This window comes from Neopsephotus bourkii, unplaced genomic scaffold (assembly GCF_033783945.1).
Source record: "Neopsephotus bourkii isolate Nb327-2 ecotype Australia unplaced genomic scaffold, CSIRO-AGI_Nbou_v1 NB_1768, whole genome shotgun sequence".
NCBI lineage: Eukaryota > Metazoa > Chordata > Aves > Psittaciformes > Psittacidae > Neopsephotus > Neopsephotus bourkii.
The window spans coordinates 11,083,142-11,100,970 of record NW_026902242.1 but is presented as its reverse complement, the minus strand read 5'-3'; the positions used below and the strand labels follow the sequence as shown (position 1 = coordinate 11,100,970).

Sequence of the window (17,829 nt, the reverse complement as noted above, 5' to 3'; positions counted from 1 at the left end):
TTTCTTACATTATTTTCTACACATTCTGTAGGAACTATGAGACACTGCTACCATCTATATAGTCTTATAAAAAATGTTTACTTACCTGCTCTCTATTATATCAGCACCATTTAACATCTGCATATACTTTTCCCTTGTGCTCCAACGAGTCATAATAACTGCTGTAGCTGTAGTGTCAAACTGAAAAATAAGACCACAAACAAAATCTGCTGTTTAGCTCTTAGCAAAGAAATTTCAGTTGAATATACATCAGGTATGTGTTGAAAACCTTAAAACTGTTTTCTTAAAATCCTTGTTGAAATGGCTGTTGAATGACGAGGTCTCTCTAACTTAAACGTGAGTTACAACTCCTGTGGGTAGCAAGCAGGACTCGGGATTCCAGCTCTTGCTGGCTGGCAGACACCAGCCCTTACGTGCTAATGTACATATAACAGAAACATGTTGAGAAACACCACAAATGTGAACTGTTAATGACCTCAGCTGTTAAAAGGTCCACAGCTAAGGAAAGGATTCCTGACCACAACCACAGAGAATAATTCTCTGACATAAATTTTTATCATCATCTCCAAACATCAGGAAGTCTTGAATGAACAGTCAACCCTTTTATGGTAAATTTCTATAATCTTCATATCTACTCTCAAACCACCTCACATTATTTTGTTTTGTGAGGGGAAAAAAATATTATTAGACAGATTTGTTGGGGTTTTGATACAAGAAGTTTCCTAATGTCTGCATTTTTTTAAGATCAGATTAATACATGTACTACTGTAAGGCAGATCTTGGTAAATATTTCAGGTCTTGACTCAGGAATTTGAAATGCCTTAAGATTCTGAGTCACAACTTTAAAAATCTTACTGAATTTACTCTAGCAAAAAAACCCCAAACCCAATCACTTAAGAAAGTGAGGACTACTGGCATTCCATACTAGTTTAGATCTTATGTCCAGATAATATACTGTTGTGTCATGTACACAACATACCACAGTGGCTAATATACACACCATATCTCCTAACTATCTCCTGTGTAAGGCTTTATATTGGCTCTATCTATCTATTTATCTATCTTTATTCTAAATATTGAAAGGTTTAAAAGTGTAAGATTTAACATAAACGGTTTGAAGACTTGAAAGAGGCAAAATTAAAATAATCATTTTTAAATCCCACCCCTCCCTTCCTTTTTACAGCTAAAGAAATGTCTAAAGCCTTTCTAACACACAGCATTCTTGGCATCAGCAACCTCTTGTGGAAGCAAAATGAATTAGAACTCTTTGAAGGCACTGTTTCTGGCCCTCCCCTTCTAATTCCACAGCTAACTTAATTATACATTTTCTTAGTTTGATGTTGAGAGAACAAAAGCACATGGCTCTCCATGCTATTATTCAATACTATTCAATATTGCAGAATCTTTATCATGTCATTTGGAAGTTGTATACCAGCCTCCTACTTTTTCTCTACTCCTTATTCATTACGTAACCCAAATGTGATCTTTAGATCTTCTTCCAGAGCAAGGTGAAGCAGTACATTTTAGCGAACAAGACAAAAGAAAACAGAATTCCTTTATGAAGTTACCCAGGAGTAATTTAACTATTAATAACAACCCTTAAAAACCCAAATACTGCTGTAAAATCGTTGGTGGTGTACTTTCTTTGCCATGAATAGTTTCTACTGATCCAACCATATAGAGCATCAATGTAATATAGCATTAACTTACTTGAGGCCTTCCTGCTCTCCCAATCATTTGCAGAATGTCAGTTTCACTGTACTCTTGGAACACTCCTCCAACATAGTGCATTGTGGATTTTATGACTACCAGATGTGCAGGTAGATTGACTCCTATTGCTAAGGTGCTAGTAGTAACTACATCAGATTAAAGTATATTGATTGCAAAATGAAAAACATTGCACAACAATCTTTAACAAATTACATCCTAGATATTTTTATTTAAACATTCCTTAACATTTGGAGATAATCCAGAATCCAATCCATCTTCAATATGACACATACACATTGAAGAAATATTATTCATATTTCTTGATGGATAGGTATTTGAATATAGCCCTGATTACACCTTGCCTTGTAGTGATCAATCTCTTTAAGGTATTTTAAGTCAGTCATTAGCATCTTCATAACCATGGTACCAAACCAGGATCACCACCAATACTATTGCACTACTTTACCAATACACACTTTCACACAGAAAACCCCAATCAAGTTGGTGGCAAATTCTCTCACACTCATGTTTTCTAATTCACTTTCTCTAACAAATATATGGGGTGGCAGGAACTGAACATGGAAAAACACCTATAAGAGTCAAATGATAAAACTACGGCTCTAGGAAAACAAAGTAGCAATGAATTTTCCAGTTCTTTTCTGAAATAAAAGCAGAACTAAAATTCAGGTGCATCAGGAAGGAAAACTTTAGTGTAAATTAAAGACATATCCACCCCATCTTGTGAGAGTATTATGTATTATGTTTTGTCATATTGTGTTGGTTGCAAAATGGGATATTTGTCAAAGCAAAATGCGCTAACCATAAAAAAGTCCAAAGAGAGGTTTTTTACAGTGCAATCAGAATTCAGTCCATATAGGTGTATGCTCATACATACGTGTATGCACACACACACTGTGAGTATACAAACACTCTATTTCAAGACCAAAGAATTTTTCCCCTTTGCAGTATCTGTGAAAGGTGTGTTTAAACTCTACCTTCAGATATATAAAGTGGAATATGCCCCATACTCTTTCAGTTTCCCCTCAATACAACTTAGGTAATGTAATTCTATATCTCAGAAGATTCCAAAATATTCATACAAACTATAAATTTCAAATTACTTAAGTACCAGTAAGCAACCTTGCATTTTTTCAGTGGTAGTCCACATACACCTTCATGGTGTGCTCAGCTGTGGCACAGGTTTTCAGAGTTATTTTTGCAAAAAGCAATTGTAGAACCAGTCTCCTGAGACTGCAGAAATGGCACTGCAGTTGGCAAAGCCATATGCAGTGCACCAGGCAGCCAAAGTACAGTAGATTGCAGGGATGCAGAGACTTTTTAATGTCATGGACACTGCAACTCCAGCAAGGCTGCCAGGTCACAGTAAGGGTATGTACCTTAAATTTTCATAGTGAGTCATGACCATTGGGTAGGAAAGAAAAAAATCCATGAATTTTTCAGTGTTGTGCAAGAACCACACAGACAATTCCCCAGAGGATCTGAATTTTTTTTAACAGAAAAAGAAAGCCTGGATGAAATGAAACTACCATGACTCAAACAGGTACATTCTCATCTTGGGTAACAGCAGATGGAATACTCAGAAACCTCCCCATCAGTCAAAACACCTTGCATGGGAGTTTGAACACAGTAGCCTGCCAATCTAAGAAACATAAACCTAAAAGATTACCTTTATCACTGTATTTTAACCTGTATCACTGCCGCAAAGGATGCAAATAAAAAAAACCCACATAATGTGAACTCTGAGGCAAGGCACACTAGTAGAGAGTTTCACCTCAACAGGATGGCTCAGTGGTATGAAAAGGAGCTGGACATTGGCAGACCTATATAGACATATGAGGAAGGATGACCTCTGTGTATGCTGTAAAAAAGTTCTATAGTCTTTAGTAACAGTGTGTATGCATACTCACAGGGTGAAAGTGTATGTAAAACACAAACACCTCTTTATCTGGATTTCACAAAGTAATAATTCCAAAGGTTAAACAAACCATAGAATCATAAAATTTTACCACTTCCAAAGTGCAGTCCCCTCAGGACACATTAACATCATTTTGACTTTCAAAGTTACATTTACTTACAAAGTACTGGTAAGTCTCCTGCAGTAAAGGCTCCTTCAATTATTTTTCTGTCAGATAACTCCATACCCGCATGATGATAAGCCACACCATACATTAAAAGATCTGATAGTAAAATAATTATAAGAATAATTACAGTTATGAAATAATACTACTCAAGCAAGTATCCATTCACAGAGCAGAGAAGTAGTAGGTTATATTTACCTCTCAGTTTGGAATCTTTCAGCGAATTTGCAGACCTCTGTAATCTATGGAACACACACAGAAAAACCCAAATACTTCAAAATCACAAACCACATTCACTAATCTAAGTGCAATATACAAAGACTAAGTATGTTTTTAAAATGCAAAAATAAAGCTTCATGTGAAACTAGATACACCATTACCCCACCTGAAGATTGTAAGATGTATGCTTTGACATGTACATTTTTTACATACTTTCCCATAGTTCTACTGCATTTGTGCTTTTTAAGGATGTTCGTAGTTTCCAGTTACATGCTAGACTATCAAAAGGACATAGTCTTAAAATAATATTTAACGTATACATTCTTTGGATATTTTCAACCACCACCTTTCCCATCTTTGCAAAGGGAACAAAACTGACTCTCTGGGGCAGCTGCTGCAGCCTTTCCAGGTCAGTTATCTTTCCAGGTCACAACGTACAATCTAGATGTTGTTCACATAACAAAAAGAAGAATTATGTCTGAGGTCCAAAATCAGGAAGTAGCTCCTGCAGCTGCCAGGACTAAGCAACCCTGAAGTAAATAATAATATGGGTCAGGGCTGCATTTATTAAAGGTTCCTGATAATGCAAAGACTCCTTACAGCTTAACTTAAAACACTAGTAAGACCACATCCAATTCAACTATTCAAAATGCTTAACCATTGCAATATAAGGCTTTATAGGTCCATAGGAATTAACATCTGTATACTTAGAAGGCAGCTTTTAGAAATAGCTGAATGTTTGTATGAAGTACCCTAAACATCCAAGAAGTAAATAAAACTTCCCAAGAAGTGCCAGTTTACCAAAAAGAATGTCAACTGTGAGGATGATTTTGTTGCAGACACTCTTCTACTACAAACTGTATTAGTTCAAAAGTTTTCTTCACAGAAGTCACAGGTTTACTAGAACACACAAACACTTATTAACAACTCAACATACAAATACCTTTGTTTCTGTTCTCCACTCAGGAGAAATTTAGCATCTTTTGCAAGAACAGAAGCAGCCTGTTGCACTCCTTTTCTTGTGGCACAAAACTATAAATAAAAGGTTTTTTTAATCAACACTTTAAAAGAAAGAAACAGTTTCAAATGTGATGAAGGGAAAAGCTGTTATACCACAAGTGCTGGTTTTTGTTCCGAGTATGCTTGTATAATACTAGCTATCTTGTAGTTAAGAGTTAAGTCAAATTTGAATTCTGTCTGATTGTCACTGCATGGAAAACCAAGAACAATTTTGCGTAGCTTGACTGGTCGTTGATCCTCATCTATTTTCAGGCATACAGCTGGCATCTTACTATCTGAAAGCCATTCTGCGATCTGTGAAAAAGAAGAAATAGAATAGAAATGAAAAATTTCTGCTTTTAATCTCCCTGTGCTCTAACTGCATCACACAATAATTAACTTGGCTTTTGTCACATGTAAACTATTAATACACTTGACATTGCTTTTATCATTAAAAACACAGGTGAATCGCTGCTATCTACAGGACCAATATAATTTGTACTGAAATCTCAAGTCAGTTGCGAGTTGTACTTAAAGACAAAAATCACAAATCTAAAACTGAAGCATGTCCGTACTTGGCTAATAATTCCATATGGTTGTAGGTCATGTGGTACCTTAACATCTACCTCACAGCTGCCTTCAGGTGACAGCTTCAAAATGACACAACTCTGTTATCAATCTGAATTTATTAGTCCAGATAAGTTTTATAAAATACAACTACATTAATTCAAATAAAGTTAAAATGTAGCTCTTACATCTTCAGCATTTGGGATGGTTGCAGAAACAGCTACAAATCTCAAGGGAGGAACAGTGTCATGATTCTCAAAAAGATGCCAAAGTGAAGACTGAACAGTCTTCATTCGACTGACTACAACTTCTAACGTTGCACCACGGCTTTCATCCTTTATAACATGCACCTATTGGGAATTTAAAAAAATTTGCTAAATATTTCTCCAGTTACAATCTATACATGTCTTAAATAAATGTTATACTTTCAAGTTTCCTTTTATCTTCAAGAAGAAAACCAGTGCATATAAAACATTAATTTTCTTACCTCATCAATGAGAAACAGGCGTACAAGCTGGACTATAGAGTTGTCTCTCCACCTTCTAGTCATGCTATCCCATTTTTCCTAGGAGAAAAAAAAAAACCCCATAACAAAAAACAAAAGGCAAAAGATGCTTGAAAGGCCAACATATGCCAAAAGTACGGTACAGGCAGACATGCCCAAACTTTAATTAGTCTTGAAACAAAATCAGTTTAATTCAAGCTAATGCCATGTTTGTTTCATCTAGCACATGATTACTAGCTGTTGTTTCTATGAACTAATAGTATGCACAGCAGTGTGTGAGCAAATATAAGGATCATAAAAAAAGAGCAGTCCTACTAGAATACAATGAGTAGACTACTACTGTCTGCTTATTCTAGTTTTTGGTAAGAGTTGAGACTGAAACCTACAGGTGTAGTGATAATAATGTCAGCATGATGTATTTCAAATAAGTCATCCACCATTGTATCTCCTGTCAGTTCCTTGCAGCTGAGTCCTATAGGTCCAAATTTTTCTTTCCAGTCCTCAAAACGCTGACTGCACAAAGCTTTTATTGGAGCCACTAAAACCAACACAAAATAATCAGTGTTATATCAGGTAAACCAAAGCTTCAACTGTATTGCTAGATGCTAAATGCATAGATTTTTAAGATGTCTTCTTGAATCTAATTTCCCTAATTTTCAGCTTTGCTCCCAGAACCATAAAATTTGTAACTGGTATTATTATCCTATTCCATGTGCACAGATCAGTGTTGAGCTTTGGGCTCCAGTTCTTCCCCATCAGCAATCAGAACCCTTTTACTACAGTTATTTATGCCCTTTCTTAACCCCCATTTTTAACTCAATCCCACACGGAAAAAATTACTCAGCTACCGAAGATTTTATCATACATGGAAGAAACCACAGGAAAGACATCTTTTCCAACGGAAGATCACACAAATACCAACCTTTTTCCAGTTCAGAATGATTTGAGCACTCTGTATTCAGAGAGGAAAAGGGTCATAAGTGAGAAACCATCCACGAGCAAGAGACAGTATGGTAGAAAAAAATCAAAATCTATCTAAACCAGATGTGCAGTTAAATGTAGTCAGCACCAAGCAGCTAACACAGCAACTAGCAACTAACATGGCAGGCAGCAGTTCTGATGCTGGGCCTTATAAAAACAGACTCCTAGAACAACCTATTTCTTCATAATATTTTTTTTCCACTGGACACTTACTGTGTTTTGCAGATGGAAGTTGATTCCTAGAAATCAGAAGTAATTCTCTAGACAGACTAATACCAGCAACACATGTAAGTCTATATTGGATGGGTAATCTATACAGAAAATGCAGTGATTTAAGTAAAACAAGTGATCTATGCATGATCTGAAAACAGCAGTAAAAAAATAGATCTTGCAGTGATCACATACTAGGCTTTTTAGAGCAACTGAATATGACCCATCAGCATCATATCAGTAGACAAGTGATTCCCAAAATGAAGAGATTTAAATAACCAGTTTCTGCTTCAGAAAGAGGTATAAAATCTCATGTTATCAGTGGTCTATAAGGCAGGGAAATCACCAGCTCCAGAAAACAGATTAAGCTACGAGAAAGTAACTCAAAATTGCAAAGGTAATGATCTTTTGCTGTGGAAGAATACAAGAAGCTAATGATTGCTCTGGTGACTTCAGTCACCAATCCTCAGCATCTTGGAAACAACTCTAATTTATAAAACTACTGCAAGATATTTCATATAGATTGGGCCACTGATGAAGCAGGTATCACAGCATGCTCTGGCAGTACATAATCTGATTAACACCTCTGTTCCAACATTTGGAAAACTACGTCTCCTTCTCCACCACTGTCAAACCTGGAAAAATCAGCAGATCTAATTCCACCAGCAGGTAACTGGCTTCCTTACTGAAGTTCCAACCGGACAATTTGTATCAGTTCTACCAAGGCAATCAAACCATTACAGTACACTGAAATGTTTCACCTCGATACGCTGACAAAGAAACTGTAATATGTGCCTGCTTATACACCTCCTGTTTAAAATACACAGTAAATTGTACACTAGCTTTACTGTAAGAACTTGAACACATTGGAATTAAGATAAATACATTAAGCTGAAACTTTTGTAAATATAAAGAATAACCATTAATAGAAAACTGACAAATATATCACTGTATGAATAAATTAAAACTGGGAAAAGCCACCAATTTCACCTGATTTACATGTTATGAATTCGGTTATCCATAAACGAAAGAAAATAAAAGGTGTTAATGGTTGTGACTATTCTCAAGTATTTTCATTAGTTCCTACACAGATCAATTAAACTCAAAGATCATAGCTTTGTTGCCTTTGAACTAGTAGACAGAAACCCTGTCAGGTAAATAAAAATGGAAGATTTGATCCTCATCTTAGAGCAACAGACAGGCATCTGCCAGTAAGAATTTTAGTTTTCTTTGCTTTCTTCTTCCCTTTTAGTGTCTATCTTGCCTTCCTAGATGACAAACTCTTCACGAGATTTCTTTATTTTTATTTGTATAGGCAATGCTGAACGCTACAATTATACAGTCCTGTTAAATACTAGTAAGAGTTACAATGGTATCACAAAGAAATAAACCCTAAAACAAACAACTTCTTAAAGGTAGGCCACAATTTCTTAACATATTTAATTTCCATATAATTCAAGCAGTCACTCTAGATCTCCACAATAGAGAATGACATTTTCTACTGCCGTTACCAGAAGGGTTAAGGCTGCATAATACTTACTGTAAACAACCTTAATATTTAGCCAAGGCAGTGGGGCTTCCATGAGTAATCTGGTAATAGCTAGCTCGAACATTACAGTTTTTCCAGAGCCAGTTGGAGCACAAATCACAAAATTCCTATCTGTATACAGAAGCTAGGAAAGAATTGCAAAGTAGTAAATATAACACAGCTATCCATAAGCATTGTTAAGGAAAAACCACACGAGGAAATTATTATTACATTGACATATGTACTCCTCTAAAAATATTTGCATTAGCTGTGAACTTTATGTTACAGCACAAGAACATCATCTTCTGCCACACACCTGCCACAGAGCCATAAATGAGATACTGTGTTCATCTTAAGGTTATTATGGAATGCAGTTTACCATTCTGCAGCAAACAAAAGAAGCAGTGTCTCGCTTTATATTACATTAAAACAGAATCACTGCCAGCATCCGACTGGAACCAAACATAGGCTCATCAGAAAGACGTATTTTGTGTTCAAATTCCAAGGGCAATTTGTTTCCATTCTGTAATTCAAACTGCAGTCAAAATTGCAACATTGTTGAATATGTATAATTTTAATAGCTATCATTTTAATAGAATGTTAAGTTTTTAAAACTATTTCCCTGAGAAACTAAAATTATTTCCCTGTTTCTGCAACTTCCATGAAAGTAAATCTTGATTACATGCTGTTTCCCATTATTCTAGGAACAGTCATACAAGATCATTTTACAGGCCAATATGATGTATAGCTCTCCTCAGCAAATAAATGCAAATTTGGAGGCAAAAAATAACCCAAATTTATGCATAGAACTAAAAATGTAGGGGGGGGGGAAGGCAAAACTACAACTCCTTGTATAATTTTAATACAAGATTATTCTGCTCATATAAATACCATTCTTAAAGACTTCACTTTATAATTAGTGGATAAGAAATTAAAACATTTGCAACATCAAAAGTAGCTTGAAAAACACACGCTTATAAAAGCTGGTAAATGACACTGGATTCCCCCTGAAGTTGAATAAAGATTTCAAATGCTCTGATGAATACTGATGGATCATGTATCTCCTCTCTGCAATACCTATAATACAATCTTTATCTGGTCCCTTTTAAAAGAAGTTTTGGTTTTAAAAAGAGCATAGCTGATACAAGAGGCGATGGATAAACATCACTTTTCCAAAAGTAAAACTTTCTCTAAAGTTCTGCTTTTCTTAATCTTCCTATGAAAATAAATTTAAAAATATTACTAATCTGTATGCAGAAATCCACACAGAATTCACATCTTCACATAAATTTATTTAAAACTGACAACAACATTACTTAAAAGTTCTTCTGGTCCCTTTTCTCAGCTAAGCAAAACCCTGCTCAACTGTTCCAGAAGAGGTTCTAGATATATCACAATTTTCTAACCCCTTTTAAGTTATCTACTTTTTCTAACCCCTTTATGTTATCTACTTTAACCCCTTTTAAATTTATCTACTAAGTATTACTCTGTACTGTATCTAATGTTTCATACTTACATCATCCAAAGCTTTAGACTGTGCATAGTTGAAATATGGGAACTCCTTAAAAATACTCCTAAACTGGGTTGCTTGACAGCATTAAGGAATTTAAAGCAGTTGAAAGTCACAAAATTTATTTGAGAACTGTAAACTAATATCTTTCTTATAATTTAAATGCAAATCAAAACATATACAAGAATCTTTCACTGATACAAGCTTGGGAAAGTTTACCAAAAAGCAACCTATTAAACTATTTAGTAGCTTTATTTAAATTCTTTGTGTGCCATATAATTCCACTTTGCCAAAAAAATCCACTACCTATTTGAGATGTCTCAGGATTATACCAATGATCAAGAACCTGCTCCCTGGCATAGGCTTCCTGGAATGGCATACAATTATGGAGAGTGAAACTAAGCAATAAAAGCTTTATTCTACACTGTAAACCAGACATGAGAAGCAAAGCACTGCTGTTTGCATATCTAACGTGTCAATGGTCATATTATATCTGTATATATCTATATATATCTACATATATCATACATATATAGCTATAGCAGAAATTATTTGGCATAATCTTGTCTGTCTGGTCACCTACATCAGTGGTTTTAAAGATATTTTCCAGTGTCTAATATCATGTATTCATCAAACAACAACATTCTTATCTCAAAAACGATTAAGAAGAAAAGAGAGCATTGTTACATTACACATCCAGTAAGTGAGTTGATCCTTGTCTGGACTTGCATTGAAGCCATAAGCAGGCTAACTGTAATGTCTGATCAGGCTGAGGATGCACACACAGTCAGACATAACACCTCCAATAACAAGAACAATGAACTGCTGAGGCCTCAGGTTTATTTTACATTCAGAGACTAAATAAAGATGAAAAAGAAATGGAGTGGGACATGAAATAAAAGCAGTTAAGTAGAACTATTAAAAACGGGTGAAGATAAGCAAGCATTACACTAAATAAAATAAGGATTTTTTAAAAAAACTTCCCTAAAATTCCCTAAGTGCATGCTGTATTTTCAAAATGAAGAACATTGACTATGGCAAATTCAGACCAACTGAGTCTTTATTAACTTTGGAAATTATGACACTTCTTAAAGCTATTCATATGAATTTAAGTTGCCTAAATTTACATATTTCCTATTCCTGCTATTTAACGTACCATTTGACAGTTTACTAGAAACAAAATATTGACGAGACAATGTAAAAACAGAAAAAGAAGTAAACAGACATCTATAGATGGATGGTTAATTGTGTTATGGGCTCAAGGCAGGGCCAAGAAGGAAAATTATTGTAAAACCTGCTTAAAGAATGGAAATACACTGCATGCACACTACAACATAAATACAGAACTATAAGGAGTAGGTGAAGTTTATTTTTTCCTGAGAAAATGGGACAAAAAGATTTGGTTTTCCTAATAAGCCTAAATAATAATTCACTCTTCCTTTATTTAAAGTATATGGGGATGTACATGTTTGCATATAAAAACTTGCCTGAAATATATATGTTATGCAAACAAAAAATTTTACATTATAAAAATAAACAGTTTTGAGGATAAATTTCAAATGTTTGAAATAAGAATAGATTGATTTAGCAATGAGCGAGCCATAAGTTGTCCTATTTTCCTTCTAGCTCAGGAAGTCCAAAGGGTAAACACCTATTCATCATTTTATTCCCAGCATTATGTTACAAATCAAAACTGTTACAGTGTAAGGCAAGAAATCCTATGGCTACAAATTAAAACTGTTATTTTGTAAATGTAAAAAGCATTGTAATAAAATCAGTAAATCAGATACAGCAAATGTAAGGATACGTATTTCTGTAACAGCTCTCAAAATTTCCAGTTTTCTTCCTGTAACTCCTAAAGAAATACAAGTAGTAAATTTATAAAATCGGATTTATTTTCAACCAATACCCATGAAAAGTACATTCCTGACCCCAAGCTGTGTGTTCTGTGAGGCACTGCAAGGCTATAACAAGGTCCAGGTAGTACAGAAGTTGCTGAGAGGACAGGAAAAAGAGGTCACAAGCTCATCATCTGGAAAGACCAACTTGGTGGCCCTTTGCTGAACCCACTCCAGTTTAAGGATGTCTTGCCTGCACCAGAGGCGCAAAACTTGGTGCAGTATTTAGATCCAGTCTCAAAAGTGCCAAGAAGGGGATAATCACTTCCCTCAATTTTCCTGGCTCTGCTCCTGTTAAGAAAGCCCAGGATGCTGTAGGCCTGTGTTACTGCTGGGACACGCTGCTGGCTGATGTTCAGAGCGCTGCTTGCCAGACCCCAGCATTTTCCACAGAGCTGCACCCAGTCAGTCCATCCCAAGGAACCCACAGAAGTTCTTCTCCTTCCCAGGGGCAGGACTTTGCATTTGTTCCTACTGAATTTCATGAGATCACTAGCAGTCCCCTCCCCCAGGACAGACCCCTGCAGTTGCAGCCAGCATGTGGGCAATATGTGACCTGTTAACACTCACCTCTGAGCCCAACTATTCAACCATTATTCTACCCATGCAGTTGTACATGCATTGCTAATCCAGAGTCCTAATTCAGATACCAGAATGCTGTGGAAGACAGTGCTTCTCAGCCATTCTGAGTCTATGAAAAGTCATACTTAAGTCAAAGTACATGACATCCACTATTCTCCACTCATACACAAAGCTAGTCACCATTGCTCAGAAGGCAGAGAGGAATCATGTTTTCCACTCCTGACCAGCTTCCAAATCCCATCCTAAGCCACAGCTCTGCCTAGAATTTTCTGCTAGAACTATTTTTGTATTCTGCATTTCTGCAGGAGTTAGCCAGGTACACAAGGTACATTCCACAGATACAATGAGACCCTGTCCCAAAAAGCTTAAAATCTAGATGTAAACCACATCACAAAGAAACATTCCATTTTCAAATGAAGATGAGACTATTTACCACATGAAGGAATGAGGCTGCTCTTTCTCAGATTTAGAGGACTGATTTGGAGTGACATTTTCAAAATGACTTGGCACTTTTGAAAATGTGATTTTTCTTCTTAAATTGTTTACCCGGCTCGTATTAAAACCCAATGCAATTAAGTTACATAAAAATGCAGTATATTCTTCCAGCTTGACCCAATTATCTCACCTTGAGCTGGTGGGAAAATGTTCTTCACTCTACTTGAGATCATGGATATCCCTTACTATTACATACCAAAGACAGACAGTGGACTATTTTTCTTGAAACAGAGTAGTAATAGTTACCTGTCATATCCAGAATCTCTGAAGCATTAGGAAATGATTTCATATTCATTCCATTTTTAGATGCAATGTTCCCATTATTTACCCTACACAGAGTTAAATCTGAGTCTTCAGTTATTGAAGAATGATGATTATTTCTCCATAAACCTTTTTTTACTTCTTTCATGTTTTCAGTTGTATTTAAGTAAGTATCAATTCCTTTCACATCAATGGGACTATCTTTCAGTTCTGTTTTTGTGTGCATATAATCAGGCATTTTAAATAAGCTGAAAAAGATCCAGAATTTCATTAGTTTGTTGTAATATTACACAGTTTCTCTAACATTTTAAAAGTATATCTATTTGTATCAGAAGCAGAATTAGTAAGATACATCCATAAGAAAAATTTATCTCTAACTTTATTTAATCTGATGCCCTTCTACCTAAAGAAGACTCCTTTCAAGATACGTTTGAACTTTACTGTCATTCCAGAAAGAACCCAAATTAACTCCTTGTCCAGATGAGCTCTGAATCGCTTTAAGAGATTAACTGTCAATCTCTGCATAACTAGGAACAATAGAGACACACAGGTTCTGAGCAATGAGAAGAGCTGGGCAGAAGATGAGTTTATCTGTAAAACCTCTCTTCCCAGGAAGCACTGAAGCACATGTTGAGAACTGATCAAGGTATTCCTGGCTGGCAGACCTCTGCTCTGAAATGCGAGTGATCTTTGCCTTCTTTCTCATTACCATGTCAATAAAGAACTCAAAATAGTATTTTGAAAATCCTTTGTTATATAACAATTTATTTAAAATCAAAGCAAAGAACTTCATCCTTACTTTTCTCCTAAAAGAGGATGAGCTCAGGACACATTTAATTACAGTACTGAAATACTGACAAAAGGAAACATCTTTCTTCCTTATACTGAAAAGAACTAGTGACTGGAATCCTGTTTATATACCTTCAATTGAAGGATGCAAAACTCTGTGTTTAACGAACGTTTCTAAAAGAGTAATACGATCCTGACAGTGGATAAATGATCAGACTTGACTAGACACATACTTTTTTCTTAATGTTGAATGGGCACTCTCGTCATCATCATCACTGTTTTCTGGAAAATTACTTTCTCTTTTGTTTTGTGCAAAAATTGTGCCAGGTGGACAAGAAACCCCTGTTCCTGTTTTAGATTTATTTTTGTCAGAAGAGAGAAACAATGAAACCATTTTCAGACTTTCAGGGCAAAAACTAATTTTCTCTCTTTCTCCTACACTAAATTGGAGCACTTCTTTTTCAGAGGATATGCCAAACTGAACTGGTGCTGGTGATTTATCATGTCCTTCCTCAGAGGTACTCTTACATTGTTGTATAAACTTCTTACGTTTTTTCCCTCCTGCAAAAAAAAAAAAGATTAGCATTTCTATTAATATTCAACTTCCTATTCATACTCAGAGTACTCATATAAATATTTTCCACACAGAATAAGACAAATTCATGTCTTTTACATGAACTGATATTTCTATCTTATTGCAAGAAATTCAGTGCGCATTTTACAACTCATGCTGATGAATGCAATGTATGTTGTTAATTAAAAAGTTATAAAAACATGGTCACTTTCTATGCCTTATATACAAACTAATGGAGCAAAACTATTCCTCAGAGCTACAAAGTAGTTTGTAAGATAGAAACTCTCCACCCTGTCCCAGAATAAAGACAGTCTTTCAAAAAGATGATACAGAGACCAAGCTTGAAGCTCCTACTACGAACAGCCATGATATAAAGCCTACAATCTCAACAGTCAAAATTCATATTGATGGTTTCATAGTCATCTTGGTTAATTATCACATTTTGAAAGGTTAGCTCTCAGTAGGATGTGTCAGCAGAAGGAAAGCAGAAATGAGCAATTGAATGCAACAAGATTACAGAACAGCTGTATTACACAGCCTATTAATTTCAGTATTATCCATCTAGAAACTAGGAAAAAACACCTTCTGTATTAACAATATAATTCCTAAACAGAGACTATCATAAACCAGCACAGCAGCTGAGAAATGCAGAAATCTAGTTGACAGAGATAAAGCAACCAAATTCTTTAAAATAAATTTCCTTAAGGTGATCCTGAATGTCCAGATGAAAGGAATACCTCACTTAGCAGCAAGCAATGGCCAGATTCAAACTTGGCCTCCTGAACAGCAATTTGAGAAAAAAGCCACAAAAGAGAAGAAGAAAGTTAGGTTCAAGCAATATCTCTCAGACCCATGTGTTGCATTATGCTCTTACAGCTGCTTTTCACCGTGTTCATGGAACAATGTAGAATAGCTGAAATTTTGATCATACTTCTTACCTTGCCCACTTCTGCACAGTAAACATGTAGCTTCTATACACCCAAAGATGACTGCTAACACTCCAAACATATGTAAGATCACTCTCAACTAAAATACATTCTTTGTCTGTATTTGCATAGCTAGAATATTCCATATTTCACAGTAATAGAAAAAAGAGGAGGAATTATCTGTAAAGCTAATAATTTCTTAAACCATTAAAAATGAATGTCAAATATAGCTTAGCAAGACTTGGTAAGGTTAGGTTTATGGTTGGACTCCATGATCTTCAAAGTCTTTTCCAACATAAATGATTCTATCATTTTATTGTATGATATTTTACCCTTATGAGTGCTGGCTGTGGTTTTTTCCAGCTCCCTCTGCAACTCCTCTGCAGCTGGAATTTCAGAAATAGACGGAGCAGGTGCAATACACCAAACCTTAGGCTCTTCATTTTCTAGATACCTACTTTTAACACAGAAATGTAAAGTCAAAGCATTTTTAAGCACCCTTCACAACATTTAGCTCAAAATCACTAATCACAACCTACTGTTTCTCCTGCTAAAAGATATTCTTGAATTTGTATGATTTTTAATCACAGAAAAATTTAACAGGCATAACTTCCGCTAACCCGTATTTCTTATAGCCTAAGACACACCTGCACCACTGAAACTTCAAGTGTCCTTGGGAAAACATTTCAAAGTATGGGTTATGAACCTGGAAATTTCTGGCCCATTTCTATTGGTAGACAGAAAACGGAGCTACAAAAAATAATTCTGCTGTAAAACAATTCAGACTGTGGAAAAATATTATATATATTTAACAATGAAGATTTACCTTTGTATTTTATCTGGTCTTTCATAAAAAAAATTGTCCAGTGAAAAGACCATGTTTGCGGAGTTGAACATTTTTAGATCAAATATGAAGTCTCTTAATCTGCAAAAAGCAGCTCCAGGAACCGTGGAACTGAAATGATTAGAATTGAACCTGTATAAGCAGTAGAAATCTTATTAGCCATAAGTGCCAATATTTTATGTCTAGGTTATCTTCTTTTAGAGCTTTTGCCTGCATCCTTAATTCTTCTTCAAAAAGAAAATCTCTCTCCTGATAAAATATGGATCCTATTACTTATGACCAAAAAATACTGTAGGACAGCCTAAACAATCTTTACACTACTATGATATCTCATGAGGGAAAAGTGCTGAACAGTGAAGATGCAGATAAAGTTTATGTTATCTAATTTCTAAGAATAATGCTAAGATTCTCTTGTACAACTGCAGACTGTATTTTTTTCCCGAATGAAAAATACAATCTGTTTTATGAACATATTCCATCAATTTTTGCAAAACAAAATAGTTCTATTATCTAAAAAAACCCCAACAATCATTTCAATTTACAAGCAAATCGGATTACTTTTTGTAACCTATGTACAAGTTGCTTACTTGGATAACTGGAGTAGAGGCCCAACTCCTTAATGTTTTTAGCAGGTTTGTTCTGAAACATCAAGACCAGAGGTTATGTCTAAATTGATCATATACAAGTTTTAAAAATACTCCAGTTAAATGTTCTTCAGTCATAATCAACTCCTGGCATTAGACATGTTTTCTTCATATATTTGTAATGAGAAGTTTCAGAGCTCTTAATTTTGTTTGAGAACAACTTTATATAGCAAAGATCTCACTAAAAAATACCAAATAAAGAATTTTATGACTCAAAAAATCTTAGATTCAGTGAAACAAATGGTAAAATATCAAACCAACAGAGTTTACGCAACTCAATATAAGGCCAAATCTGGTGATAAAACAACAAAGCAAAGCTATCTTCTCTACCTGCGGAGATACACCAAAGGCAACGCTTCTTTTGTACTCTAGCGTCTCGTTAGTAACACATGAACAAAGTCCTTTACAACACTTTGCAAATAGGATTCAGGCTTACTTAATTACTCCATACTGTCATCTGAGAATCAAACATTTTAAAAGTATCTTTT

The 17,829-nt window shown here is 35.3% G+C and overlaps 1 protein-coding gene across 5 annotated transcripts in view; it reads right to left on the bottom strand.

The window, feature by feature from the left end:
• Nucleotides 1-17,341, bottom strand: part of HFM1 (helicase for meiosis 1) — a 35,846-nt gene extending 18,505 nt beyond the window's left edge. For 2 of the 5 annotated variants that reach the window (XM_061379381.1, XM_061379386.1), the window contains exons 1-17: nt 17,285-17,341; nt 16,680-16,778; nt 16,186-16,307; nt 14,587-14,914; nt 13,550-13,812; nt 12,136-12,183; nt 10,335-10,405; nt 8,831-8,963; nt 6,486-6,637; nt 6,082-6,159; nt 5,783-5,944; nt 5,142-5,342; nt 4,972-5,060; nt 4,008-4,051; nt 3,807-3,908; nt 1,711-1,856; nt 86-180 (exon numbers count right to left, since the gene is read on the bottom strand). In XM_061379381.1, the coding sequence (XP_061235365.1) occupies nt 86-180; nt 1,711-1,856; nt 3,807-3,908; nt 4,008-4,051; nt 4,972-5,060; nt 5,142-5,342; nt 5,783-5,944; nt 6,082-6,159; nt 6,486-6,637; nt 8,831-8,963; nt 10,335-10,405; nt 12,136-12,183; nt 13,550-13,812; nt 14,587-14,914; nt 16,186-16,307; nt 16,680-16,750 (2,105 nt within the window). In that variant the 5' untranslated portion in view covers nt 16,751-16,778; nt 17,285-17,341. Of the gene's footprint in view, nt 1-85; nt 181-1,710; nt 1,857-3,806; nt 3,909-4,007; nt 4,052-4,971; nt 5,061-5,141; nt 5,343-5,782; nt 5,945-6,081; nt 6,160-6,485; nt 6,638-8,830; nt 8,964-10,334; nt 10,406-12,135; nt 12,184-13,549; nt 13,813-14,586; nt 14,915-16,185; nt 16,308-16,679; nt 16,800-17,284 lie in introns of those variants that run through there. The other 3 variants (XM_061379383.1, XM_061379382.1, XM_061379385.1) reach the window with 3 other exon arrangements.
• Between the last annotated feature and the right edge of the window lie 488 nt (nt 17,342-17,829).